This window comes from Laetiporus sulphureus, assembly GCF_001632365.1.
Source record: "Laetiporus sulphureus 93-53 unplaced genomic scaffold LAESUscaffold_8, whole genome shotgun sequence".
Taxonomy (NCBI): Eukaryota; Fungi; Basidiomycota; class Agaricomycetes; order Polyporales; family Laetiporaceae; genus Laetiporus; species Laetiporus sulphureus.
Window position 1 is genome coordinate 537197 of NW_024468517.1, and position 22983 is coordinate 560179.

General features: G+C 53.7%; 7 protein-coding genes across 7 annotated transcripts; 5 read left to right on the plus strand and 2 right to left on the minus strand.

Annotated features, from left to right (window-relative positions):
* The first annotated feature begins 124 nt into the window (after window positions 1–124).
* LAESUDRAFT_723002 (ankyrin) lies at window positions 125–6374 on the plus strand. The gene is made up of 13 exons (XM_040908324.1): window positions 125–760; window positions 790–1263; window positions 1315–1608; window positions 1667–1682; window positions 1742–1833; window positions 1887–1966; window positions 2023–3141; window positions 3200–3975; window positions 4026–4160; window positions 4210–5047; window positions 5101–5217; window positions 5270–5405; window positions 5460–6374. The coding sequence occupies exons 1-13, from the start codon at window positions 341–343 to the stop codon at window positions 6249–6251; spliced, it is 5289 nt and encodes a 1762-aa protein (XP_040767010.1). The 5' UTR covers window positions 125–340; the 3' UTR covers window positions 6252–6374.
* Window positions 6375–6545: 171 nt separating this feature from the next.
* LAESUDRAFT_723003 (uncharacterized protein) lies at window positions 6546–7053 on the plus strand. Its single transcript, XM_040908325.1, has 2 exons — window positions 6546–6751; window positions 6813–7053. The coding sequence occupies exons 1-2, from the start codon at window positions 6605–6607 to the stop codon at window positions 6957–6959; spliced, it is 294 nt and encodes a 97-aa protein (XP_040767011.1). The 5' UTR covers window positions 6546–6604; the 3' UTR covers window positions 6960–7053.
* Window positions 7054–7104: 51 nt separating this feature from the next.
* On the minus strand, window positions 7105–9883 carry LAESUDRAFT_723004 (uncharacterized protein). The gene is made up of 6 exons (XM_040908326.1): window positions 9813–9883; window positions 9086–9730; window positions 8890–9014; window positions 8592–8819; window positions 7254–8536; window positions 7105–7202 (listed from the first exon to the last, which is right to left on the minus strand). Exons 2-6 carry the CDS (start codon window positions 9468–9470, stop codon window positions 7184–7186), a joined length of 2040 nt encoding a protein of 679 aa, XP_040767012.1. The 5' UTR covers window positions 9471–9730; window positions 9813–9883; the 3' UTR covers window positions 7105–7183.
* Window positions 9596–11667, minus strand: LAESUDRAFT_723006 (uncharacterized protein). Its single transcript, XM_040908327.1, has 4 exons — window positions 11498–11667; window positions 11295–11419; window positions 10992–11243; window positions 9596–10938 (listed from the first exon to the last, which is right to left on the minus strand). Exons 3-4 carry the CDS (start codon window positions 11199–11201, stop codon window positions 9763–9765), a joined length of 1386 nt encoding a protein of 461 aa, XP_040767013.1. The 5' UTR covers window positions 11202–11243; window positions 11295–11419; window positions 11498–11667; the 3' UTR covers window positions 9596–9762.
* A 970-nt stretch (window positions 11668–12637) lies between these two features.
* Window positions 12638–14880, plus strand: LAESUDRAFT_723007 (endoplasmic reticulum-derived transport vesicle ERV46). The gene is made up of 9 exons (XM_040908328.1): window positions 12638–12778; window positions 12840–12882; window positions 12956–13114; window positions 13511–13800; window positions 13856–14167; window positions 14244–14321; window positions 14387–14498; window positions 14565–14646; window positions 14721–14880. Exons 1-9 carry the CDS (start codon window positions 12725–12727, stop codon window positions 14845–14847), a joined length of 1257 nt encoding a protein of 418 aa, XP_040767014.1. The 5' UTR covers window positions 12638–12724; the 3' UTR covers window positions 14848–14880.
* A 660-nt stretch (window positions 14881–15540) lies between these two features.
* On the plus strand, window positions 15541–17573 carry LAESUDRAFT_810890 (uncharacterized protein). Its single transcript, XM_040914265.1, has 4 exons — window positions 15541–15889; window positions 15957–16087; window positions 16147–16398; window positions 16462–17573. Exons 1-4 carry the CDS (start codon window positions 15736–15738, stop codon window positions 17299–17301), a joined length of 1377 nt encoding a protein of 458 aa, XP_040767015.1. The 5' UTR covers window positions 15541–15735; the 3' UTR covers window positions 17302–17573.
* Window positions 17574–18380: 807 nt separating this feature from the next.
* LAESUDRAFT_723010 (uncharacterized protein) lies at window positions 18381–20765 on the plus strand. Its single transcript, XM_040908329.1, has 4 exons — window positions 18381–18556; window positions 18627–18751; window positions 18808–19080; window positions 19127–20765. Exons 1-4 carry the CDS (start codon window positions 18430–18432, stop codon window positions 20501–20503), a joined length of 1902 nt encoding a protein of 633 aa, XP_040767016.1. The 5' UTR covers window positions 18381–18429; the 3' UTR covers window positions 20504–20765.
* Window positions 20766–22983: the final 2218 nt, after the last annotated feature.

Genomic DNA, 22983 nt, shown 5'->3' on the forward strand with positions numbered 1-22983 from the left:
ACACTCTGACTCAAGCGAGGGCAAATGTGCGATCTATGCGAGTCGGGATTTGCCAAATATAGCATCTGCGATCACAGGGTGTCCGCGCTGCATTTGGCGCTTGACCTTGTCTCGACTTTCGACACGCGTACTTTGATGCATACACTGATGGCATGTATGGCCAAACTGACTCGCTATGTGAACGACGCTGTTTTAGGATGCGCTTAGCGTATTGTGGTGGTGACCGATGGCCGCATGCTCGAGTTGCATATAAAGGCGGTCACTATGTCGCACTCAGGGCACCGTTCGTCGGCCAGACTTTCAAATCTCATATACTCCTCATTCACATCGTGGTTCGACTATGTCCCAGACTCCTGGGACTGAAGCATTCTTGTCGCGCATCGCTCAAATAGCGCCTGGCCCAACGGCGTTCGATGCGATCTCAGAGGCACTCAAGCCGTCGCTCGACGACGAGGCGGCGTTGCGCAAGCTGTTTGCGACCGACAAGAACAATGGACGCCTATCGGACCCTCACGTCGGGCTTATTGATGTGTTCAACGCTCCAGCAAGCATCAGGACCACCAGAGCCAGAGTGGTGAAAGACGACGATGGTCTAAAGAGCAAGTTCGTGATGCCGTTATCAGACGATCATCGCCGCAAGGATGGCACGCCCTCGATGGTGCAAAGCTTGGATGATTTCAAGAAGAATTGGGCGATCTTCGCGGAGGGATTCCTCTCACAATTGACAGACTGGAACAATGTGATCGCGGCCGGAGGCTCTGTCAAGCATGTCTGAATCCGTTGCCTGAGTTGGCGAAGGTATCCAAGAGAGCATTTCGCAAATACTTTCACAATAATGCATATCCTACGTCTGACGTCGATCTCTTCTTATATGGAATGACTACTGCGCAAGCCGAGGTCAAGATCAATGCCATTTACGAGGCCGTCCGCGATTCGGTCCCCTGGGATGTGACGTGCGTCAGGACGAAGCACACAGTGTCGATCCATTCGCAGTACCCGTATCGCTCCGTGCAAATTGTCCTGCGCTTGTATGCGTCGCCCGCAGAGGTCCTCGCCGGGTTCGACGTTGACTCGCCATGCTGCGCATACGACGGAGAGCGCGTTTGGGCCAGTCCGCGTGCGATCGCTGCGATGATGCGCCAGTGCAACACCGTTGACGTGACGCGCAGGTCACCTTCGTACGAAGTGCGCCTCGCGAAGTACTCGCTCCGCGACTTTGAAGTGTACGTGCCTACGCTCAAGCGCGAGGATATCGACCCAACGGTGCGAATTCAGGCCTCGCTTGACCATCGGATGATGCTCACGTTATTGTAGATCTTTGAGCGGTCTATCGCGCGCATACAAGGCCTCGCGCGCCTCCTTGTGCTGGAAAGGCTTACTAGCGCTGAACAGCGGCAGAATTATCTCATTGATCGCAGAAGGCTGCGTGGCCGCCCCGACTCCGAGCGGATGTACCAGCGCAACAAGAAGAAGAAGTACAAGGGCGATCTCAAGGCCGCCACTGACTTCAGTGAATTGGAGATGAACGACTACGACGTCGTGTCGCTGCATATACCCTACGGGCCTGGCTGGGATGCGCGGCGTATCGAGAGGCTCATTTACCAAACTGTGAGTATTTTGCTGAGCGACTGGTGCTTTCCTCAGCTGACCTTTCGTCGGTGGCCAGGATCTCGGAATGAACTGTGAGTCTTCGCATACATCCATTCATGTGACATGACCGATGCAACGTCTCCCGATATAGCTCCTTTCAATCCCAAGAACGAAGGCAGACGTCTGCATCGGCACCCGGCGTTCTTCGGCACGATGGAAGAGTGCCTTGAGGATTGCTGTGAGGTACGATCAGGCTTAATCGAACGTGCTCTCAAGCTGATATAATTTCTGGCTAGTATTGTCCCGAGCCGAAGGGCGAAGAGGAATGCAAACTACAGGAGGAGGAAGACAAGAGCTACATCAGGGGACGAATCCAGTAAGTCGTAGGTGTCTCGATGATGACGTCTGCTTATACCGCTGGTGTCACCGTAGTTTCATCGAAGAAGATCCCGGACGTCAAAGTATCTCGGGCAGCTTCAACCCGATCGACGATGGTGAGTGGGCTGAGCAGGCGTACATGGGCGCGACAGAGAAACTTTTCCGCGCAATCGCTACCAACGACCGAGCCGCCGTGGCGCAGCTCATGCAGCAAGAAGGCTTTGAGATCGATCGCCGAGACTATGTCGGCCGGACGCCTCTCCAGATGGCTATCCTTTGCAAGGCCGTGGATATTGCCAGCGACCTAATCGATGCTGGTGCGCGGATGACGGCTCGTCTGGTCGATGGCCGAACCGCTCTCCACCTGGCGGCTCAGCTCAACCTCCCGGACGTGGTGCGCAAGCTGCTCGATCGCGCTGAGATTAGTGCGGAGAAGGCGAGGGAGGCCGAGGAAGAGGCGAAGCGCACCGCGGACGAAAAGAAAGATGACAGCAAGATGGACGTTGACGACGAGGAGGACATTGAAGAGAACAACAGCGAAGACGACTGGTCATCTGAGATGGATGAGGAGGAAAACCAAGAGAAGCAAATGAAGTCGAAGAAGGCCGAGGAGAAGGTTCCCGTGAACGATGATGGCATCCCGGACGAGAAAGACGAACCGGACATCTTTGACCTCAATGTACCTGATTGGGACCTTGCCTTGACGCCACTGCAATATGCGATAATTTTCGGGTCTATAAAAGTTGTCGACCAGCTCATCGCTGCAGGCGCCGACGTCCGATTGGTCACCAAAGCAGAAGGCTATGACATTCCAGACATCCGCCAGCTTACCGCCACTGTGTTAGACGAGAACAACGAGACAGCCAAGGAGATCGCCAAAAAGCTCTTCGCCGCGGGCGCGGTATCCTCTGAGGCTGACGAAGACTTATTCACTATACTGCACAAGATAGTGTGCTCCGGTAACACTGAGCTCGTTCGCGCTTTCTTGCAGTATGAACCAAACGCAAAAGCGGTTGTCAACACGCCGGCGTTCGGACGGTATTGGAACATAGCCGTCTATCCTATCATGTCTGCCATCACACAAGGGTCGTACTCCATCTTCGCGCTTCTGCTTGCATATGGCGCCAAGCTCAACGTTACAGAGGAAGAATTCAGTCGGTTTTTGGAACTCAGGTTTGTGCGGTCGCTATGCCTTGGTATGTGCGTGAGTTTTGCTCACCAACGTCTGTAGGAAACATCACAAGAACCACATGGGCGACCAGAACCCTCTGCATTTTGTCGCGATGCCAGTGGAATCTGTTCTCGGGCGTCAGGACGACTCGCTGGAATGGCTTGCTCTCGTCATGGCACTGGGTGCTGCAGTCAGCCTTCCGACGAGAGATGCAGCTCAGAACACCAAGAACTCATGGGCTGCCGATCGTCGCATCACCCTGATCGACTGGGTGCGTTGCGCCATCCGCGCGATCGAGGACCAGTTGCAGCACCTCGAGAAGCGTGCAGAGTCTGTTGCATCGGACGAGCTGGACAAATGGGCATCAACACTTGGCTGGAAAGCTGAAGTTGGCAAGATCGTACGGCAGTTCAGAGCGCAACAGGAATGCGCGACTTTGCAAAAGCCAGACCCGGTGGCGGATAAGGAGCGCCTGCGCAGGGCGAAGGAGTATTTCGGAGCAGTTGAGGATCTCATGGTCTCACACGGTGCGAAGACGTGGGATGAGCTCTATCCTGACAATAAGGCTGGCTTGGGGGCCAGAGACTATTTCAATAACAACTCCTCGTACATTCTCCACGTGCAGAACTCGTCAGACCTTCACTACGAACGCAGGCAAGGAACGTGGCAAACCACCGCAGTCCTTACTCACTTGACGGCGCGCTACGACGAGCTGTTCGAGGCGTGCGCGAATGGCGACAATGCGAAGGTCCAGAAGCTGTGTCTTCCCAAGCAGGGCAACAAGTCGCAAGAACAGCCGCTGCAGATTGTGGCACAGCTGACAAACACGTGGATGAGTGAGTACGAATGCGCGTGGACTGTCGATGATGCTGACATTGCCTTTCAGTCTGTAACCCGTTGTCTTTGGCTGTGGCAGGACATCATTGGGTTACTGCCAGGCTCATTCTGGCTATTGCCGCTGCACAACATCATCCTGAAATAGACAAGGCGGGAAAATTCCAAACACGTAACATTGTGCTAGGTGAGAAGCACTCCCCGTCACAGTAGGGTCTTGCTGAATGAATCCATAGATGATGAGGAAGATAATGCCTCGGATGAGAATGAAGGCGATGAAGATGAGATGGACACGGAAGAACCCATGAATTTCATCGACATCGCGAAACGCTCTTCTGAGGTGCAGACGACAGCGACGCCGGCGAACCTCTTGCATGATTCAAGTATCAGCTGGCTTTGCGATGACGATGGTAAGGAAGGGTACAAGCAAGGGAGCATCCTATTCCGTGCCGTCGATGAGAACGATTTCGAGGCGTTCGTGCAGATTGCCGACCTGTATGGCAGCCTGCCAAAGTCGCAGCCGCTTCCGGAGGCAACGCTCGTCTGGTTGTTGGAGCGTGACCGGCCGGAAATGCTTGACGAGTTCATCCGGCGCACGGGCCAGGGCATCGACATCGAGAAGGAAGAGGAGAAGGTGGACGAGCCGGGGACTGCTGCGATGCACAAGAAGAGCCCGAGCTCGAAGATGTACCTCGGTTTGAATGTGCATGGGAAGAAGCGCAAGGATCTCGCGGAGAAGGTAGACCCGAATGCTGTGCCGCAGACGGAGAGCTTCGTGCCGCCGGTGGTATGGCTTGCGGCGAGGTACGATGCGCAGGGCGTCATGCAGTATTTGGCGGGCGAGCGAGCGCTCGCCGCGTATAAGTACTATGCGGCAACACATAGTGACGAGCGTGCGCGATTCATTCGCCGGGCTCACGATCTGGCGGCAGTTCTTCCGCAGTGGTTCGGATGGTCGACGAATGTGCTGAACGAGTCGGCGATGACCGCAGCGGTGATCGGCAAGAGCCTCGAGGCACTCAAGATGTTGCTCTCTCTTCGACCTAAGCCAATGCAGCAGGCTTTGTCTCTCAGGTATGTCGGCTGTGATCCCTGTATGGAGGACTGGTCTGATGACTTGAGTATAGGGTCCATTACCGCGGCTACAGCCACCTCCTCGTCGCCGCGAAATATGGCGTCAAGCCCGAGCTCTTCGACTGGCTGGTGGAGAAGGGACTGTCACCGTTAGACGTGGACATGGGCAGGTGCGATTCCTTGTGCATTTTTACGCGATGTATTGTAATCTCCGCTCTGCAGGTCCAATCTGCTGCATGTGTTGTGTGAAGGACAGACTGAACATCACTTCAAGTTGTTGCAGCATGTTCTGGAGAGATTGTCGCAGGATGAGCTCGAACGTTTGCTCTTGCAGACCACTAAGAGTGGTGAGGATACGGTAAGCCCGGTGGTTGTTTTGTCCAACCGCCTGTTTCTCATGCCGGTCGCATAGCCATTGCACGTGGCCAGCAAATTCCACCGGCTTGACATCGTGCAGCTCTTGCTCGAAGGCAACACTCGTGCTATCACAATGCGCAATGTCGAAGGGTCGACCGTGCTGCACATTGCCATCAAGAACGGTAATGCGAAGATCGCCGAGCTACTGCTCGGTGCAGCACCGGCGGAGGCACTCTACATGGAGGATAGCGTCGGAAACACGCCGCTCGAGACGGCGATCCAGCGCGATTTGCTACGCCGGGTTCGGCAAGACTTCCCGTGCAAGATCAGGATGCCCGACCCGCTGCGCCAGGGTCTGCAGGAATATACCGGCCGCAGGAGCTTTGACGTTGCGTTCCATGAGGCCGAGATACCTCGTTTGAAGGCAACTGTCGATGGGCTACTCAACGAGGGCCGTCTGAGGGCGGGCTCGAAGCTGGCCACGGAACTGATGGCTTTCACGGAGGGCATTGAGAAGAAACTCGAGCAAGAGAAGAAGGAAAGATCATCACAGGATAGCGATGATTCTGAGAGCGCGAATTCGCAGTGGCAGCCCGAGAAGGATGATGATGATCCCTCGAAGACGCTGGAGTGCCTCAAGAAGGCTATGGCTGAGCATTCTGCGGCACAAGCGCGGCTGCTTGTCCACCTGTCGGACGTGCAGAGGTCCGTGCAGGACAGTCTTGGAGCGTGGCCGGATCGGAAGAAGAATGTCCAGAAACAGAGCGATGGCTTGGATGGAGAGGTGGAGGAAGGCGGGCAGGATAAGGCTCAGCGCCGCAGCATATTAGACCACTGGCAGAACTGATGCAGATATTTTTATGGCTTAGAGAGGTAAGCCAGATCGACCGGCTCATGTTGGATTCATGGGACGAAATATACCATGCATCAATTTATGGCCCTCGCCTGGCCTAATATACGACTTTTTTCCCAGTGAGATATGCCGGCGATCACATAGTAAGCGGAGCGACACGATGCTATAATATTGCCTCCCTCAGAAAGGTGCCGTAGACCATGCCAGCACTGACATCAGAATGACGCATCCAATCTTGGAGCGCAGAGAAATATATCAGAACCCCTTGATATTGTCTTGTCTTGCCATCTCCTCGTTCAGCATATTAATCGTCCTCTCAACTTGTCCATCTTCCGTCACGGTTTGGCATGGATACGACTCCGTACGACTTCCCGGATATCCGCAAGAAGCTCATCAAGGACGACCAGAAGTTCAAGAAGCAGTACCAGGTTGTTGACCGGCCTCCTGTGACTGACCACGACATAAACGAGGAGTATCTCCGGGACCCACCAAACGTGAGCGATGATGATGACATGCATGGCGCGAACGTGCACCGTGCCTGACGAGTGAGAGCAGAACGAGCCCGCAGAGACTACCACAGATTACAAGGCGCGTGGGCTGAAGAGGGGCGCACGGAAGGTGAATACTAAACAAGAGGACGTGAGGATCACGAAAGAGTCAGCATTAGGCACGACGGCGAACGAGAGCTCAATCTATCCGTGAGCAGTTGCTTGGATTGGCCAGGCTGAGGAGGACTTCACGCAATGTACGAATAGATGAGTGGGCATACTTAAAACTCTAAATAAAGGACTTTCTTGAGATGCAACTGCTCCTTCGTTTCTTCACGCTCACGATCTGAAAAGCTACAATGACTTTCTCTCGCAATGATAAATTCAAATACATAAATAAGGTCAGAAATCTTCCTGAGAGAGACATAGTCCGCATGTTCAGGTGGATCCCAGCGCGCTGATGGTGCTGCATGAGTAGAAGGTCAAATGCTGGTTTCCGAATGCTTACATAAAGAATGAAACGAAAGGAGAGTTCTTCATTCGCTCTATTTGTTTCTCCGCTTCCTTGACGAGGTGCTTTTCAGCTTTGAGTGCCGCTTCTGCGTCCTGAAGTGCTGACTGTATCCGCTGACTTTCAGCCGCGGTGGACTCCAGTTGCCGATCAAGCTCAGCAATTGCACTCGCTTTCTCCCCTTCTACGCGCTGCACCATAGCCGCCTCTCGCGCAAGTCGCTGCTCAAGGTCTTTGACTCTATCCAACGCCTCGCTATGCTCGTCTTTGATACGTTTCAAATTTTGCGTTGATGTCAAGAGTACTGCTTCGAGCCGCGCAACCGTTCGAGACCTGTCGTCCTTCTCTCTGTGCAACTGGATTTCAAGATCAGCGGCGCGGATGGATAGCTCATCGCGTTCAATGATGCTGGCTTCAAGAACAGCCTCGAGGAGGCGGAGTCCCTCCTCAGCAACGACGCGGGCAGTATGTTCCTCACGCGTCTCGTCTCTCGAGATCTCGAGGTATACACGGGTCTTCGCATGAGCAGCCTCGAGGTCCTGCTTCTCCTGGCGACTCGCGTGCAGCTCCTCCTCAGTACGAACGCGGGCTGTACGTTCTCCCGCGCATTCGGCGGTCTTCTCTTGGAGCGTTTGTTCTTTATGTGACAGTGCTGCTTCCGTTTCTCGCTGCTCCGTCTGTGTCACGCTGAGCATCTCCTCGAGTTTGTTACGGGCGACGCGCTCTGCGTCTAGCTCGCATGTAACGTCCTCGAGCTGTATCGTCGTATGCGACAGCACGTCCAGTAAGCCTTGCGTTTCCGACTGAGTGGCAGTCAGCGTCTCTTGGACGCTCGCGAGAATAGCTCGCGCTGAATCTGCATCGACGAGCCTTGCCTCCAACGCTATTTGCGTGCCTGAGAGAACAGTTTCGAGCTGTTGCTTCTCTTTACGCACCGTACGGAGCTCTCGCTCGGCTGCTGCCCGAAGATCGCGCTCAGCAGCAGCCTCTCTGGCCGTCTGCCGGAGCTCCGCCAGCGTCTGAGCGTGCGAGGCTTCGAGGGAGGTCTTCCCTTCTAGGAGCCGTGCACACCGTCCCTCGAGCTCCTTGTGCGTCGCACGTTCCATATCTGTCTCGGCTATCCTCTTTTCGAGCAATGCTGCGCTCCGCGTATATGCAGTCTCCAGCTCTTGCTTCTGCGCACGTATGGCATGAAGCTCTTCTTCGGCTGCAGCCCGGGCGTACCGCTCGGCAGCTAGTTCTGCTTCATTCGAACGTGAGACAGCCTGAGCATCCTGCAGCTGATGCGCTTATATCGTCGGTGAAAGCATATATGGGACAGATTCAGACGCTCACCTCTTTTCGTGCAGCTGCCAGCGCGTTCTGCAGCTCGTGAACCCTATGCCGTGTCCTGGAAAGCTCCTCGGATTTCGCCTTCGCAGCCTCGGCGGCTTTCTTGCGTTCATTGGCCGCCTGCAGTGAGGTCTTTTGAAGCTCGGTTGTTTCTGAAGACAAACGTATCTGTTCTCGTAAAGCCGAGATGGTCTGGTCACGGCTCTCAATTGCGAGTGCAGCTTCTTGGAGCTGGTGTTTTGTGACAATCGTGTAATGTGAGTGACAGAAGGCGAAGAGAGACGGGGGCGGGACAACCCACCTTGCTACGGAGATCGACGATCTCCTGCTCTTTGCCATCGTCCGCGGCGTGCAGACTTACGGACTCCGTGGCCAGTGGAAGGGAAACCATTGAGCTGCTTGGGCTGTCGGTGATGCCTCGCGTCTCTAAACGTTATCGAATAATGTTCCATATCAGAGGCCAGTTATGGTTGATCATGGCGTGGATGGATACATACCGCGGTCAGGCAGCATGAGGACCCGCGCTTCACTTGGCTGGCTCTTGAGACTAAGGGTCACGACGCTGGTGCTGGAGCGCCTCAAGCCGGGAGATGAGCGAGCGGACGTCATCGATTGCTTTCGCTTCGACATTGTGGATGCGATGGGGTGGGTATGTCCTGCACGTAATGGGATAGAGGGACGCGGTGGCCGTCGGAAGTACCAATCCGTGACTATTAAATGATTTTGGGAGCATCTCGACGTACTAATGCACAAATGGGGAGTGCCTGCACCGAACCTCAGACCCGACGCATGGAGAGACTGCACGCCGCACAGCCAGCATGTGATCTCGGCTCTTCGACCGCGCACCTCTGCAATTTCGCCAGGCCGGATCTCAAGGCGCATCAGCTCGGACACTTGAATATGCAGAAGACCCAGGAAGTGGCATATAAAGCGTTAGGCGCTCATTTCGTCCAATATTGGCTTCTGCTTAACGTGGGCTTCAATAAGACGGCGGGTACGCAACCTTGGCATATCACGAGCGCATTTATAAAATTGAACACTGACAGCGAACACTGGATAACAAATAACTTGTCCAACATTTCAACATCCCGGCAGGAAACTTGACCCAATATGAACCGATGTATAAGTTAAACACAACGGACCTTGAAGCATAACGTTAACCTCGAACCGGGGCTCAGGAATATAATATGCTATTGGTGAGCATTGTGGCCAAGACGAGCGTACCGATTCCAGTGAGGATCAGGTCGATGATCCCAGCTATGGCCGGCAGCCGCCAGTTAGAATTGAGTTCCCGCATCATTCGGGGGAGCATCGTGCTCAGCTCCCGAGTCGTGGCAGGGTCGCGCGAAAGCTGCTCCGTGCGGCCGTCGACGTGGGCCAATGCGTTTGCATGCTCGCGCGTGGCATCCTGCAACGCCTGCGTGGATTGCTGGAGTTGCGCCTCGAGCTCCGTAATCCGTTGACAGTGCTGGTCGTTGTTTTTCCGGAGCTGGAGAATGGTATTTTCGAGGTCGGAAGTGCGGGCACGCAGCTGGTCCTCGATCGCGGCACGCGCTCTGCGTCCCTCTTTAAGTTCGGCGAGGTGTGCCTGCAACTCTCCGGTGATGCGCGTCAGCGTCGCCGCCGTCTCTCGCCGTTCCGCCTGCATCGTGCTGAGCGTCTCCTCGAGCTTGTTGTGCGCGATGCGCTCTGCTTCTAGCTCGGATGTTTTGGTATCAAGCTCGGCCGCTGTCCGCGCTAGCGTGTCCTGCAAGTCTTGGTTGGCCGACTGGGTGGCAGCCAGTGTCTGGTGGATGCCTGCCAGGGAAACTCGTATTGTGTCCAGCTCGGACGACTTGGTCTCGAGCTCTGCTGCGGTGCGCGATAGCGCGTCTTGCAAGTCTTGTTTGACCGACTTTGTGGTAGACAGCGTCGCTCGGATGCTTGCGAGAGCAGCACGCGCTGCATCTGTCTCGCGGATCTGTGCTTCCAGTTCCGCTCGAACGCTCGCGAGAGTATTTTCGAGCTGTTGTTTGTCTTGTTGCGCCGCGCATAGCTCTCGCTCCAGCCTGGCTTGGAGATCGCGCGCGGCGTCAGCTTCGGCGATTCTCTCCTGAAGCTCTACAGTGGTCTGCAAGTGCGATCTCTCGAGCTCCGTACATTGCCGCTCGATCTTCTCGCGTGCTGTGCGTTCCGTCTCCATCTCCGCTGTCTTCACATCGAGCGCTCTCACGGTCTGCAGATGCGCAGTCTCCAGCTCTTGCTTCTGCTTGTGGGCGTCATATAGTTCCTCTTCGATTGCAGCCCGAGATCGACGCTCTGCATCCGCTTCGGCCACCTTCGACTCTGTCAGAGCTGTTGCATTCTCCAACTGACGTGCGTTCATCAGTCCAAGCACCAGCCATCGTCTACTAGGATACTCACCTCTCTTTGCACGGCCGCGAACCCATTCAGCGTCTCGTGGAGCTCAGCTCGCGTTGAAGCGAGCTGTTGTTGTGTGCCAGATAACTCCTCCTCGGCCCTTACTTTCGCTGCCTCAGCAGTCGCTTTGGCCTCTTCGGCCTCGAGCAAAGCTGACTTTTGAAGCTCGATCGTCGCTGATGATGAACGTATCCGCTCTTCCAGGGAATGCATGGTTTGAGCTCGGCTCTCAATCGCCAGCGCGGCTTCTTGGAGCTAGCTCGCCCCAGGTCAGAGAAAGCCCACCATTCATGAGAAGTATCGCACCTTCCCATGGAGATCTGCAATCTCTTGCTGTTTGCTATCATCCGTAAGCTGGATGCTCGTAGGCTCTTCTATCAGTGGGAGGGATAGCATCGAACTGGTTGGGCTGTCTGTAATCCCTCGCGTCTCTGGGGGGGATGAAGGTTTTGTGAGCCACAATGAGTTCATGACGATTGGCTGGGACTGGTAGGTGGTGAAGCACGTACCATTATCGGGCAACACCAAAATTCGGGGCTCGCTTGGCTGGCCCTTGAGCAAGCTCACCACGCTCGTGCTAAACCGCGTCAAGGGTGACGGGCGAGCGGGCTTCGATTGCTTCCTCCTCAACATCGTGAATTACGATCGAGTTGGTATAAGCGGCACGTAATGGGACAGAGAGGTGCGATGGTGGACAGGCACAGTAACCTGGGCCCATGGTTAATATACGTCCTTCGTTCATTCATAATTCGACGAGCTTCGCCAGGAGGGCAGTGTTCTACATCGGATCTGAGGAAGAAGAACACTTCCACGCACTCTCAGCATGCCGTTTGCGTTCGTGCATGTGTGGAGTTCCACCAGGACCGGATCTCGTGTGCTAGCAAGCTTGAAGGCTGACGAAGGCAGATAATGAGCATGCTGGTGAACAGCGAGGAGGAGCATGGAGAGAAGGCTGTGCATCTCGTTCCTGGCTTGTGAATGGAATGTCCGGATAGGCATCGATGGTTGATATTGATCCACAATGCGGATCTAGTGGACAGAAAAGCAAAGCGCTGCACTCGATCGTCGCGATATGAAAGCGGCTGCAGCCCTAGCACATGTTCAGTCGAAGACACCTTCATTTGATACGGCACGCATCGCGCAAGTCTTGCGAAGCTGAAGAATAGTAGGGATCCATGCAGGCTAGACCTCGCAGAAGAGTCTCGATGTCTATGGAAAGACCTGTCTCGCGAGGTAGAGAAAGTTCTTTGCTGGCTATGCTCTCCTATCTGAAAAGTGTTGATTTCCAGGTCTTCTGCAGAGTTTGTAGGTCTGAAGAGCGGTGCGCGTAAAACGTACTCGGATGGGTTACGGAAAGTAGTACCACATGAATGGGACGCAATGATCGCGATTTAATAATTCAGCAGGCATCACGAAGCTTTATATATGAGACTTCATGGAGAGTAGCTGCGCAGAACCGAAGAGAGGGAGAAATGAAGCATCGATGGACGAGTCCAGAGGTCTGCGCGCCTAAGACGACGTGATAGTCACATGACCGTATGCACACGTGTACCGCGCCTACACGCGTTCGGCCACGTCCGTCGTCCGTGTCCCGGCCTTCGTTCTCGCGTTGTATTCTACTGATTCCGCCACCGACGGGCTAACCACAAGCCCTCTCTCTCTTTCTCATCTCTGTCGTTCTTCCTGAATACTCTGGACTAATCCCTGGTAATCTCCGGGCGACTTGTACCGCCAAGATGCCAGGAAAGGGCCTCTTCGGCTCGCTCAAGGGCATCGATGCCTTCGGTAAGGTCAGTTCGCACAATTTGGCGTGTTCGTCTCCTGCAATGCTGATGAAGACATTCTGCGTAGACAATGGAGGATGTGAAGGTCAAGACGCGCACAGGCGCGTTCTGTGAGTTGCCGTTGCATCCTCGAGGTGGTCTGCAGCTCATCGTCTCGCTTGTGGCAACTGTCGCGAATGCTAGTGACCCTCATCTCCGCGGCGATCATCCTGGCTTTCACGACTATGGAGTTCTTTGACTACAGGAGAGTCTATGTGGACACATCCATCGTAGTCGACAGGAGCAGAGGCGAGAAGCTAAACCTCCGAATGAACGTAACGTTCCCAAGGGTACCATGTTACCGTGAGTATTCTTTTGCGGCAAGTGTCGCCTGGTCGATAACATGTTGTACTGCGGACGGGGTCTGCATGAGACATCGTGTCCTGCCTGTCTTCTTGAGGATTGGCATATCTGACATCGAAGATATGGAAAGCCGACATTCGTGCATTGGAGGCCAACACTGAAAGCGTCCTGCACGCTTACGATGTCCTCACGCAGCAGAACAGGAGCGACTGTCGCCAGCTGCACCAATGACCGACAATAGCGATGTCACGATTCCTTTAGTCAAACGAATGCCTAAACCTCGTTGCTTTCAAATATATGCGCGATGTTGATAGTCGTGCAGAAGTGTTTTCGACCTCCTCGATATTACTTTTGAGCCGCGTTGCTATTCCCAATTTTGTACTAATCGCAGCGTAGTTCTTAGCTTAGATGTGATGGACATCTCCGGAGAGACACAATCTGACATATCACACAATATCCTGAAGAAGCGAATCGGAAAGAACGGCGAGCCAATGAGTGGTCTCAACACTCCTACGGACCTACAGAATGACTTGGACAAGCTGAACACTGCGCGTGGTCCTGACTACTGCGGTTCATGTTTTGGAGGGCAGCCTCCCGAAAGCGGGTGTTGCAATACCTGCGATCAGGTTCGCCAGGCGTACGTCGACCGTGGCTGGAGCTTCAACCGGCCGGAATCCATTGAGCAGGTATGTATGATGTGCTCAATCCTGGATAATGCTCACCGAACGAGGTTGTGTACAGTGCGTGAGCGAGGGCTGGTCAGACAAGCTGAAGGAACAGGCGGATGAAGGGTGTAACATCTCGGGGAAGGTGCGCGTAAACAAGGTCGTAGGCAACATCCACTTGTCTCCTGGGCGATCGTTCCGATCGGCGTCACAAAACATCTACGATCTGGTGCCATACTTGCGAGACGATAACAATCGTCACGATTTTAGCCACACAATCCATGAGTTCGCTTTCGAGAGCGACCAGGAGAGGAGGACGAAACTGCCGATGCAGGTCAAGGAGAAGATGGGCACAGAAGGCAATCCGCTGGATGGCACAGTGAAGAAGGTCAGTGAGCTGCGCGATCTGCTTATCGATTGGCAATCTCACGGTGGCGCTGATCGTGGCCTGTTCGGGGCGATAGACGTCCAAACAGCAGTATATGTTCCAGTACTTCCTGAAGGTCGTATCGACGCAGTTCAACACGTTGCAGGGGAAATCTGTATGTCGCAGCGCGCAGCCATCGTGGCGAGGCGTCTCCACCTGACTGACCCTCTCGGCCCGCAGTATAAGACGCATCAGTATAGCGCCACGCACTTCGAGCGCGACCTGACGAAGGGGCACCAGGAGGACAACAAGGAGGGTGTCCACGTCGCGCATACATCGACCGGCATCCCGGGTGAGCAGCGCGGCGGTTAAACATGTTCCAGGCTGCAGCTGACTTAACGTATGCGTGCCGTGCCAGGCGCGTTTTTCAATTATGACATTTCGCCGATCCTGATTGTCCATACCGAGACGCGGCAGTCCTTTGCGCATTTCCTCACATCGTGCGTACGCTATCACCCGCCATGTTTGTTTCTTGCTGATCGTATTGCCAATGCCTGTGCTGTTGCAAATTCAGGACATGTGCGATCGTCGGTGGAGTGTTAACCATCGCGTCGCTCCTCGACAGTGTGCTCTTTGCGACGACGCGCGCGCTGAAGCACCGGGGTGGCGCGCATGGATACGGGAACGGAAAGCTCATGTAATGTGGCCTCGCCTTGCGCCGTCTTGTATACATCATCGCATCATCTTGTTCACGGTGCTGTGTCTTGCCTGCTGCACGGACCCACTTCGTGGGACTGGGCCCCAATTGAGTTCGCCACGATGCTACGGAAGTGTTTCTGCGCAGCATGGAACATCATCCGGATCCTGTCTCGTTCGGATTGGCTCGCCCAGGTTGGGCTTTTTTTGTTATGTGGGTCATGCGCTTTGTGTCTGTGCTAACGGGCAACGTTGGAGCTGCGCGGTGTGGAGAGTACGCCTGACGGGGATATAGCGCGTACAGTGTGGCGCCCGCTGACGCAACTTTCGCCGAACCTTGAGTTTGGAATGTAGGTTCTTGTGTGAGATGAGTCGAGACAACCAGCACATTGATTTTTCTTGCTACTTCAACCGTGATGTTCAAAGCTCACAAGACATGGACCTTGGACGCTCCCACAGGTTGCCCAGGCATCGGAACTTAACACCTCGGAGCGCCCAAGAATCAAGTCCACGGAAGAGACTCGGATGATATAGCCACTTTCGTTCACATGCCAGCTCTGTCCTCTGTCCAAGCGTAATTGGCGAAGCTCCCGCTATCATTCCTGATTCAGGCATCCATTAGATCCTCAACCAGCACACGAGGCGGCTTTCCCAGCTAGCCCTTCCACGAGCGTCTGTTATGAAATAGGTCGTCGAAATTCTAACTTGCATGCACCGAACGCGTGTACGCCTCATTCAAAGTGGCCTTGAAAGGCCGTCTGCTCGCACAGCGCCGTGGGTGCGTTAAGCTATACGACACTAGATATATTGTGATGCCATCCACACGAGAGCATACTCACCACCTAAACGTATACTACGCGAGGCATTCTGAGTCCCAGTAACTGTGGACACCAATGCTTGCCAACGCCAACGCCAACGCCAATGTCAGGCCGGTCCCTGCTGCCAAGGCCTACCGGCCGTCACCGCTGTTTCGCTTCAGCACCAGCGTCATTGGCATGCTCAAGGCGCAGCCTAGCGAAGCCGAAGCGTCTGTTCTTCCTGCCAGTGGTGAGGCATACCTTCAACCGCGTTCTCATGTTTTCTTATAAGAAAAAATTGCTCACGACGACGACAGAGAGCCGACCATTAAGCGACAGTCCAACAAGCTCTGTCACTTCTCTGCCACTGGTGCCGTCAGCCGAACCGCCGAAAGAGAAGGAAAAGGACGATGTCGCGTCTAGGTTAGTCGTCGAACTGCGTCGTAAGGTGAGCTTTCTCGGGGAGGATGTTCGGTCACATTTTCTGTATACTCAGCCGAGCTTCAGCTGCAAGACGCCGAGGCGACCATCGCTACAAGAGACCAGTCCGTCGCATCTTTGCAAGAACAGGAGAAGGCTCTGAATGCGTCATTGGAGGAGGCACGCTCAGAGGTTGAGGTGCAGAAGACGGCAGTGGAGCTTCTGAAGGACGAAAAAAGCGCTGTGGAGAAGAGCCGTGCGGACATTCAACAGCAGCTGACCAGCATTCACGAGGACTTTGAACGGTGTCGCGTCGAGTTGACTGACGCTAGACGAGAGGTATGTGCAGCGTGACCGATGCTCTTCGCTTATCTGCTCACTCTCGTACTCTCGTTGACTTAGCGTGACGATGCCAGGGCTGATGTCTCGGCTAAGACGGCGGAGACGGAAGCCGAACACTCTGCTTGCATCACAGTGGGGCAACAGCTTGAAGCGGTCCTGGCGGAGAAACGCGGGCTGGAAGCCACGAATCTGCAGATCCAGTCCGAGTTCGACGCGAAGATCACTGAGCTCCAGAACCTTTCCGTTCAGACGGAAGATCTCGCATCTAAGTTCGCAGCACTGCAAGCAGAAAGCGACCGCAAAACGTCCCGGATAGAAGAGCTTGAGGTGGATCTAGAGGCATCCAATCAAGAGCGGGAAGCGATCGACCGACAGCGCATTGCGGCTGTGGAACAAGTCCACTCCCTCGAGGGGCAGCTGGAGGAAGAGACGACTGCGGTCCGGCGAGGGATGGAGGAACTTCAGCGAAGAGAAGAAGACCTGCGAGTATCACAGGACATCGCACACGATCTGCAAGTACAGCTTCAAGAAATGCGTACAGCGGCCGATCGTACGGAACAATTCCGGCAGAGTCTCGAGCTAGAGCTCCACAAGACTCGTCAATGCGCGTCTGAAGCTTTGAACTCTGCCCTTCACGAATGCGAGATGCTGAAGGCCCAGGTGAACGAAGCGAGGCAGCGCGCTGTTGCCGCGGAGAGAGCAGTGGACGAGGCGCGGAGGCGGATGAAGCAAGCACGCGATGAGGATCCGGATGTGCTCCAACTGCGGAGCGAGTTGGTGAGCACGCGTATAGCATTCTCGACGCTGCGGGACCAATTCAGGGTGTTGAGTCGGCACGCGACGAATCTTGAGGAGGCTGCGAGGCGTAGGACGCAGGAGAGTGGGTGCGTAGTCCAATAAGGGGACATCTATTTCCGCGAGCACTCCCCCCCAACTAAGTTAGAGCAATCTGCGAACTTACCGGGCTCTGCGGAGCTGAGCGCAGACGCTGTATTGTGGCTTGCCGGTGATCGTTGATTGCCCGACGCCCATATCTGCAAGCTGGTACTACTTCTAACCACCCCTCACCAGGAACTTTGTTTGAGAAACACTCCATTCACAGCATGTATTACCTTGCATCATACGTATTCAGCACATCGTCACACGTATCACATGAGAACACAAGTTCCGAGTTAGGTTGTAAATGAAAAAAAAAAAGTGAACGGCAGGGCGGCATCTGCGCGCAATACCTGCATGATTTGTCGCCAACATGAAACAGCACTCATATTGACCGACTGACGCTGCAAGAGCACGTCTTTCTAGATCTTCTGACAGGTCAAATTCTGAATGAGCGCTGATGGCAAGAAGGCACGGAAATTAGATATTTGCTCCGCGTCATCTCACGCCTTCAAGCCTGTGTATAACGAGTCCAGAGGATGTTTGGTAAGGAACAAACCATTCATTGAACTACAGGAGAGCCACGTTAAACCCCTCTCTCGGAAGAGGTAAAGCCACCGTTGCGCAACTCACGCACTCTTCATTACCCGGCCTGCATTCAGAAGCCACCTCACAGTGGGCCACTCGACCTGTTTCCAGCACAACAGCCGTGTGTGAAGAGAGCCTAGGCAGTACGCGCCGAATCCCCGACACGGGGAAATTCTGATGCTGGCATATGACCACGAGTGTCAATGCACTATTCGCCGTCGAGTGCTGTCGCTTGTGATCCGTTCCTGATACGATGACGAACCTTTGATGACCTGACTACATGCAGGGCCTGGGGAAATAAGTGTGTATATCAACGTGTCGCCGAAAATAGATAAGCCTCAAGTACAAGCACAAGGTGTCGAAAAGCTTCGCCGAGGATGCGCGTGGAACAGGTGCGGTCTAAGACCCTGGTCTTGTATGAACGAGCGATGCGCCACTTTGTGACACAACGTGTTTCATAGAAGGTAGGAGCGTGCGGGGCGGTATATCATTCACGAATGCCCTCGCATGTCCAGTCCACCGTTCTACGTCGTGATCCATCCAGTAAGTCCGCTGTAACCAACGATGCCGCCGAAGAGACAACCGTCGAAGCTTGCCCGCCCATCTCCCCTGACGCGCTTTAGTACCAGTATGGTGAGCCTGCTCAAGAATCCGCAGAAGGATGCACAGGCACCGATTCTTAATGGTAATGGTACGTACTCCTTTTGTTTCTGGCTTTTATGGCTATATGGGTTGTATACGAATGCTCCGAACCTTGCCAGACCGCCGAACGATCACCGACAGCCCCAATAGTTCCATGCTTTCGCTGCCTATGACTGCAGAGCCGGCAACAGTCAATATCGATAATGAAGTCAAAGAGCAAGAGATCGCAGAGCTGCATGGCAAGGTAAGTTCTTTCGTGTATGATTCGGCAGCAGCACATAACAATGTAGAATTAAATAGCTCCAGGAGGCTGCGCTGGCGATTGACAATGGTAATCAGTTGATCTCCTCTTTGCAAGAACGAGAAACGTCCTTGTCCTCCGCGCTCGACGAGGCTCGCGCAGAAATCGGGCTCCAAAAGGCGGCACTGCAAGCGGCTGCAGATGCAAAAAGGACGGTGGAGACGGCCAAAGCAGTGGTGGAGAAGGAGCGGGCGGAGTCATGGCAGCAGCTTGCTGCGACACTCGCAAACCTTCGAAAGAGTGAGAACGAGATAGGGGACGTACGGAGAGAAGTAAGTCTCTCACCTTTCTGCTCATCCTTGACTGACGGCCGCTCAGCTTGAAGGGACGAGAACTAGCCTCGAAGCGAAGGTGGTCGAGTTGAAGAGACAACGCAGCGAACGAGCTGAAGCCGAAAGAGCCCTCCAAGAGCTCCGTCAGCGAATAGATGAGCTCGAAACGTCTCACGCGCAGAGTACGGCAGCGCTGACGGAGAAGTCTCGAGAGGCGGCCACCAAGCATGACGCCCGAGTTAGACTCGAAGACCAAATGGCGAAGCTAGCTTTCGAAAAGGCGACTCTCGAGAACTCGCATGCGGAGACCATAGCAGCTCTCCAACGCAAGTCCGCAGAAGAAGAAAGCGAACATGACGCTCGAACACATGCAGAACGAGAGATTGAGGACCTCCGAAAGGAGAGTCAGCGTCTTCATGACACTATTTCGCAGACCCGAGCGGAGCTGGAATCCAAGGTCACTGAAGTGAACGCAGAGATGAAGATGCGTCAAATAGCGCAGGGGGAACTGGCTGCGGCTCAGTCCAGTAACCACGAACTGCAAGGCGTGCTATCGCGCACACGGGCAGAGTTGGAAGGGAAAGCATCCAGGTTGGAGGAAGAACACGCACGCCGTGTCAGGGTCGAGCAGATGATCAGCCTAATCCAGGCGGAGAAACGGGAGGTTGAAGCTTTGCTATCTCGTACTGCAACAGAGCTCCGAGGGATGACCGCGGAAGTTGCCAAAGAGCACAGCGTGGGCGTCGAGCTCGAAGACAGACTACACACCGTTCAGCAAGAGAAGCAAGAACTTGCAGCCGCTAACACAGAACTTCGAGCGAAGCTCGAGGCCACAGCGACCGAAGCTGGTCAGGAGCGCCTCTCGCTCGCTAGGGCCGAAGAAGAGCTGCAGCTGTCTCAGACACGGAGAAACAACCTCGAAAGTACCCTCTCGCACATTCGCTCAGAGCTCGACGCCAAAGTCACCGAGAACCTTAGTCTCACCGCTCGCGTTTCCGATCTCGAGACGTCCATTTCGAAGCTTGAGACGAAGAACGAGGAGAAGTCTGAGAGGACCAGCATGCTCGAGAAGGAGCTCATGAAGTCTACGCAGGCATTGGAGGATGCTAGGCGTGAGCACGCCGACTCGTTGGATCTAGTCAGAAACCTCGAGCAGCAGTTGGCGGGTGAAACCGCTACGGTTGACCGAGACCAGGTAGAAATCCAGCGCACAGAGCAGCGCGCTAGGCAATTCGAGCAGAAATGCAAGGAGGCAAATGGGGAGCTTTCGAAAGCGAGAGAGAGGGCAAGGAAACTCGAGGCAGAGGTGAAGATCGAGCGCCAGCGTGCGGAGAAGGCGGAGAAGGATATGAGGGATGCCTTGGAACGTGCAATCAAGGCGGCGAAGGGGGCGAAGGAAGGGCACAATTGCATTATCATGTGAACGGACAGAAAATTCACCTGTATGAAACGTCGCAAGGGTAGCAAATATGTTGCATATTTCCACAAATTGAAGTTCGACACAGAGCACGATGTTGTACAATCTTGGACGTGTTTGACCTGGGATTTATCATATGTATGTATACTAGACGCATTAGAACGTACCTTCCTCGTAGACCTGAGCAGGGACGTGTTAATGGATAGAAACGAGCGGACGAAAGGACGGCACCTAGGATTAATGGGCTTCCGCAAAGTCTCAGTCTTGCGTTCCTGTGTCACACATGACCGCACCCGTGTTCCAGACTCTCGACCGCTCTCATTCTCCATTCCTCGACGATTCAATCCTTCCTATTTCAGCCTTCTCCATTCTTCAAGAGTTCAATCCGCCTGTCACGCGCTCCGGACCGCTCGCAGTCGCATAGCCTCGAGGCGGGTATTCTGCATTAGGGCACGGATGGCGCAGGAGTTACTCTTAGTATCACCGCAGACATGGAGCCCTTTTTCACAGTACAATATGCATGCTAAATCTGGTTTGGTATTTTGGCTTTAGAGAACAAATTTGTTTCCGTTGCATGCAGCATTGTACATTGCAAATTTAGCATTCAAATTGCAATGGTGGCAAAGTAACATTACATATTATATCCATGTTTCATGTACAAATTGTAAATATTGGCCACAGAATGTGGCCCTCCTCCGAATGTGTATCTATATGCTGTTATCTGAGGGGCAAGAGACTGCTTTGTAATGAATATGCTATGCTGCATTACCTCATGCACATTATTTCAAATTTCTGCCAGAGATGTGGATAAAATATATGATGCCAATTTGTCACTATAGCAAGTCAAGTGCCAAACTTGGAATATACTATGCCAAATGCAACACATGCAAATACATGTTGTAAAGAGAAAATACCAAACCAGATATAGCCTGCATATGTAACTGTAAAAAATGGTTCCATGTCTGGGGTGTATGCTTAGCTTCACCTCAGATGGAGAACAACGAACCTATGGGGAACCATCTGGTGGATTAGCCGGATGGTCCGGGTAGGCTACCGTGATGTTCATGAAGCATGAAGCATGAAGCGTAAAGAGTTGGTCGGTGATACGTTCTTGTGCGGTAAGTATATGCGTTATGATTCCCTGTTTATATGCAATCAGCGTGCATCCGGGAATCATGCAAGGCCACCTCGCTGCCATGTCGAGAGGTATTCAAACCCGGTTGGTCCTTTATCATACCACAGTTCAGTCGAATTGTGGGGTTCCATCTCGCTTCGACATTGCTAGAAGAATATAATGATTTTCTGTGAAGCTGCCATGCTTCCTAAACCCAATCCCCCCTCCCACCCCCTCGGGACGAAACCCCATCTGAGTGCCATACCGTGCTGGGGCTGATCAGAGAATTCTCCGGCACCAATCAGGAAACAGGAATGAATCTCCTGTTAAGGTTCCAGTCACATGATCAACACCCATCTGTCAATGAAACGCGGCCACAAACAGGCTGCTTCATGATTCCGACATTTAATAGCCCTCACAATGTATCCTGTATCATTCAGAGATTATAACTGAGTCTATCTATGGCAACAACATGACTAAGAACTGTACAGATTATTGCGGCACACAATCTTGAGATTCTTTTCGGACTTTGTAGTGCTGCCGCATAGCTCAAGGACACACAGTGCACTGTTATGTCCATCAATGCTGCTGGCCATCCTCTGTCTCATCTGCCGCAATGTCCCAAATGCAGTGCACAATATCTGACAGCTCCAGTCCTCTGTTCTGGGCACACAGATCCTGACAATAAAGGTTACTGGTTCCGGAAGGTGTGTTATGTGATAACTTGTTGTTCCTTCATTGCCCTGAAATACGAGGCATGAATCAGTGCCTTGACAACAAGCCTCTGTCACATGTGGCATGTGATCATTTTGAGTGGGTGAGGACAATGCTGAAGGGCAAGCAAGCACACCCCTCTGTGCCATGCCCTGGACATCATTGCAAAGCAGCTCACCCGAATTTCGTGACGAATACAAACCTTGATTGTACGTTTGGATTATGCCAGGCATGCTGCCAAGACACACGAGCACAATTTTCGAGCGTGCGCAGTTGTGCGGTGTCGAAGCATAACTGCTCAAATAACTCTTCTACGCGATCTGGAGTGCCTACAGTGTTATGAAGCGTTCCCTGCTAGAACGTTCAGAACCACGTGTGCTTTCTCACACGTACTAGTCCACAACGTGGACAGAGACTTAGATACCAAATATACCTAACGTCTCCAATAGTCAGGCAGACTATTAGCAGGGTTTATAGTGTGGTCAAGCCTAGTAGACGATGTAGCAGTGAGGTCCTCACTCTACCCTTGCTAGGCCTTGGCCGCTACAGCTACTGCACGTTCACCCGCAGGTTACTAGGTTCGCTGTTCTGACTCTAGCAAGCGTACGAGCTTACTACCTCTTGAGAGCGAGTACGATTGCACGAGGGTTCTAGAACT

Excerpts from the sequence above, each read along its gene's own strand:
- LAESUDRAFT_723007 (XM_040908328.1), top strand. The coding sequence starts at position 12,725 with ATGCCAGGAAAGGGCCTCTTCGGCTCGCTCAAGGGCATCGATGCCTTC. Across the intron at positions 12,883-12,955 it reads GACGCGCACAGGCGCGTTCT|TGACCCTCATCTCCGCGGCG; the intron begins GTGAGTTGCCGT and ends CGCGAATGCTAG. Across the intron at positions 14,322-14,386 it reads ACACGTTGCAGGGGAAATCT|TATAAGACGCATCAGTATAG; the intron begins GTATGTCGCAGC and ends CTCGGCCCGCAG.
- LAESUDRAFT_723002 (XM_040908324.1), top strand. The coding sequence starts at position 341 with ATGTCCCAGACTCCTGGGACTGAAGCATTCTTGTCGCGCATCGCTCAA. Across the intron at positions 1,834-1,886 it reads GCCTTGAGGATTGCTGTGAG|TATTGTCCCGAGCCGAAGGG; the intron begins GTACGATCAGGC and ends ATTTCTGGCTAG. Across the intron at positions 3,976-4,025 it reads GCTGACAAACACGTGGATGA|TCTGTAACCCGTTGTCTTTG; the intron begins GTGAGTACGAAT and ends ATTGCCTTTCAG.
- LAESUDRAFT_723006 (XM_040908327.1), bottom strand. The coding sequence starts at position 11,201 with ATGCATTCCCTGGAAGAGCGGATACGTTCATCATCAGCGACGATCGAG. Across the intron at positions 10,939-10,991 it reads TCGCGGCCGTGCAAAGAGAG|TTGGAGAATGCAACAGCTCT; the intron begins GTGAGTATCCTA and ends AACGCACGTCAG.
- LAESUDRAFT_810890 (XM_040914265.1), top strand. The coding sequence starts at position 15,736 with ATGCTTGCCAACGCCAACGCCAACGCCAATGTCAGGCCGGTCCCTGCT. Across the intron at positions 15,890-15,956 it reads GTCTGTTCTTCCTGCCAGTG|AGAGCCGACCATTAAGCGAC; the intron begins GTGAGGCATACC and ends CGACGACGACAG. Across the intron at positions 16,399-16,461 it reads TGACTGACGCTAGACGAGAG|CGTGACGATGCCAGGGCTGA; the intron begins GTATGTGCAGCG and ends TCGTTGACTTAG.
- LAESUDRAFT_723003 (XM_040908325.1), top strand. The coding sequence starts at position 6,605 with ATGGATACGACTCCGTACGACTTCCCGGATATCCGCAAGAAGCTCATC. Across the intron at positions 6,752-6,812 it reads ATCTCCGGGACCCACCAAAC|AACGAGCCCGCAGAGACTAC; the intron begins GTGAGCGATGAT and ends GAGTGAGAGCAG.
- LAESUDRAFT_723004 (XM_040908326.1), bottom strand. The coding sequence starts at position 9,470 with ATGCGCCTTGAGATCCGGCCTGGCGAAATTGCAGAGGTGCGCGGTCGA. Across the intron at positions 9,015-9,085 it reads CCTCATGCTGCCTGACCGCG|AGACGCGAGGCATCACCGAC; the intron begins GTATGTATCCAT and ends GATAACGTTTAG. Across the intron at positions 8,820-8,889 it reads TCGTCGATCTCCGTAGCAAG|CTCCAAGAAGCTGCACTCGC; the intron begins GTGGGTTGTCCC and ends ACAAAACACCAG.
- LAESUDRAFT_723010 (XM_040908329.1), top strand. The coding sequence starts at position 18,430 with ATGCCGCCGAAGAGACAACCGTCGAAGCTTGCCCGCCCATCTCCCCTG. Across the intron at positions 18,752-18,807 it reads TCGCAGAGCTGCATGGCAAG|CTCCAGGAGGCTGCGCTGGC; the intron begins GTAAGTTCTTTC and ends AGAATTAAATAG. Across the intron at positions 19,081-19,126 it reads TAGGGGACGTACGGAGAGAA|CTTGAAGGGACGAGAACTAG; the intron begins GTAAGTCTCTCA and ends ACGGCCGCTCAG.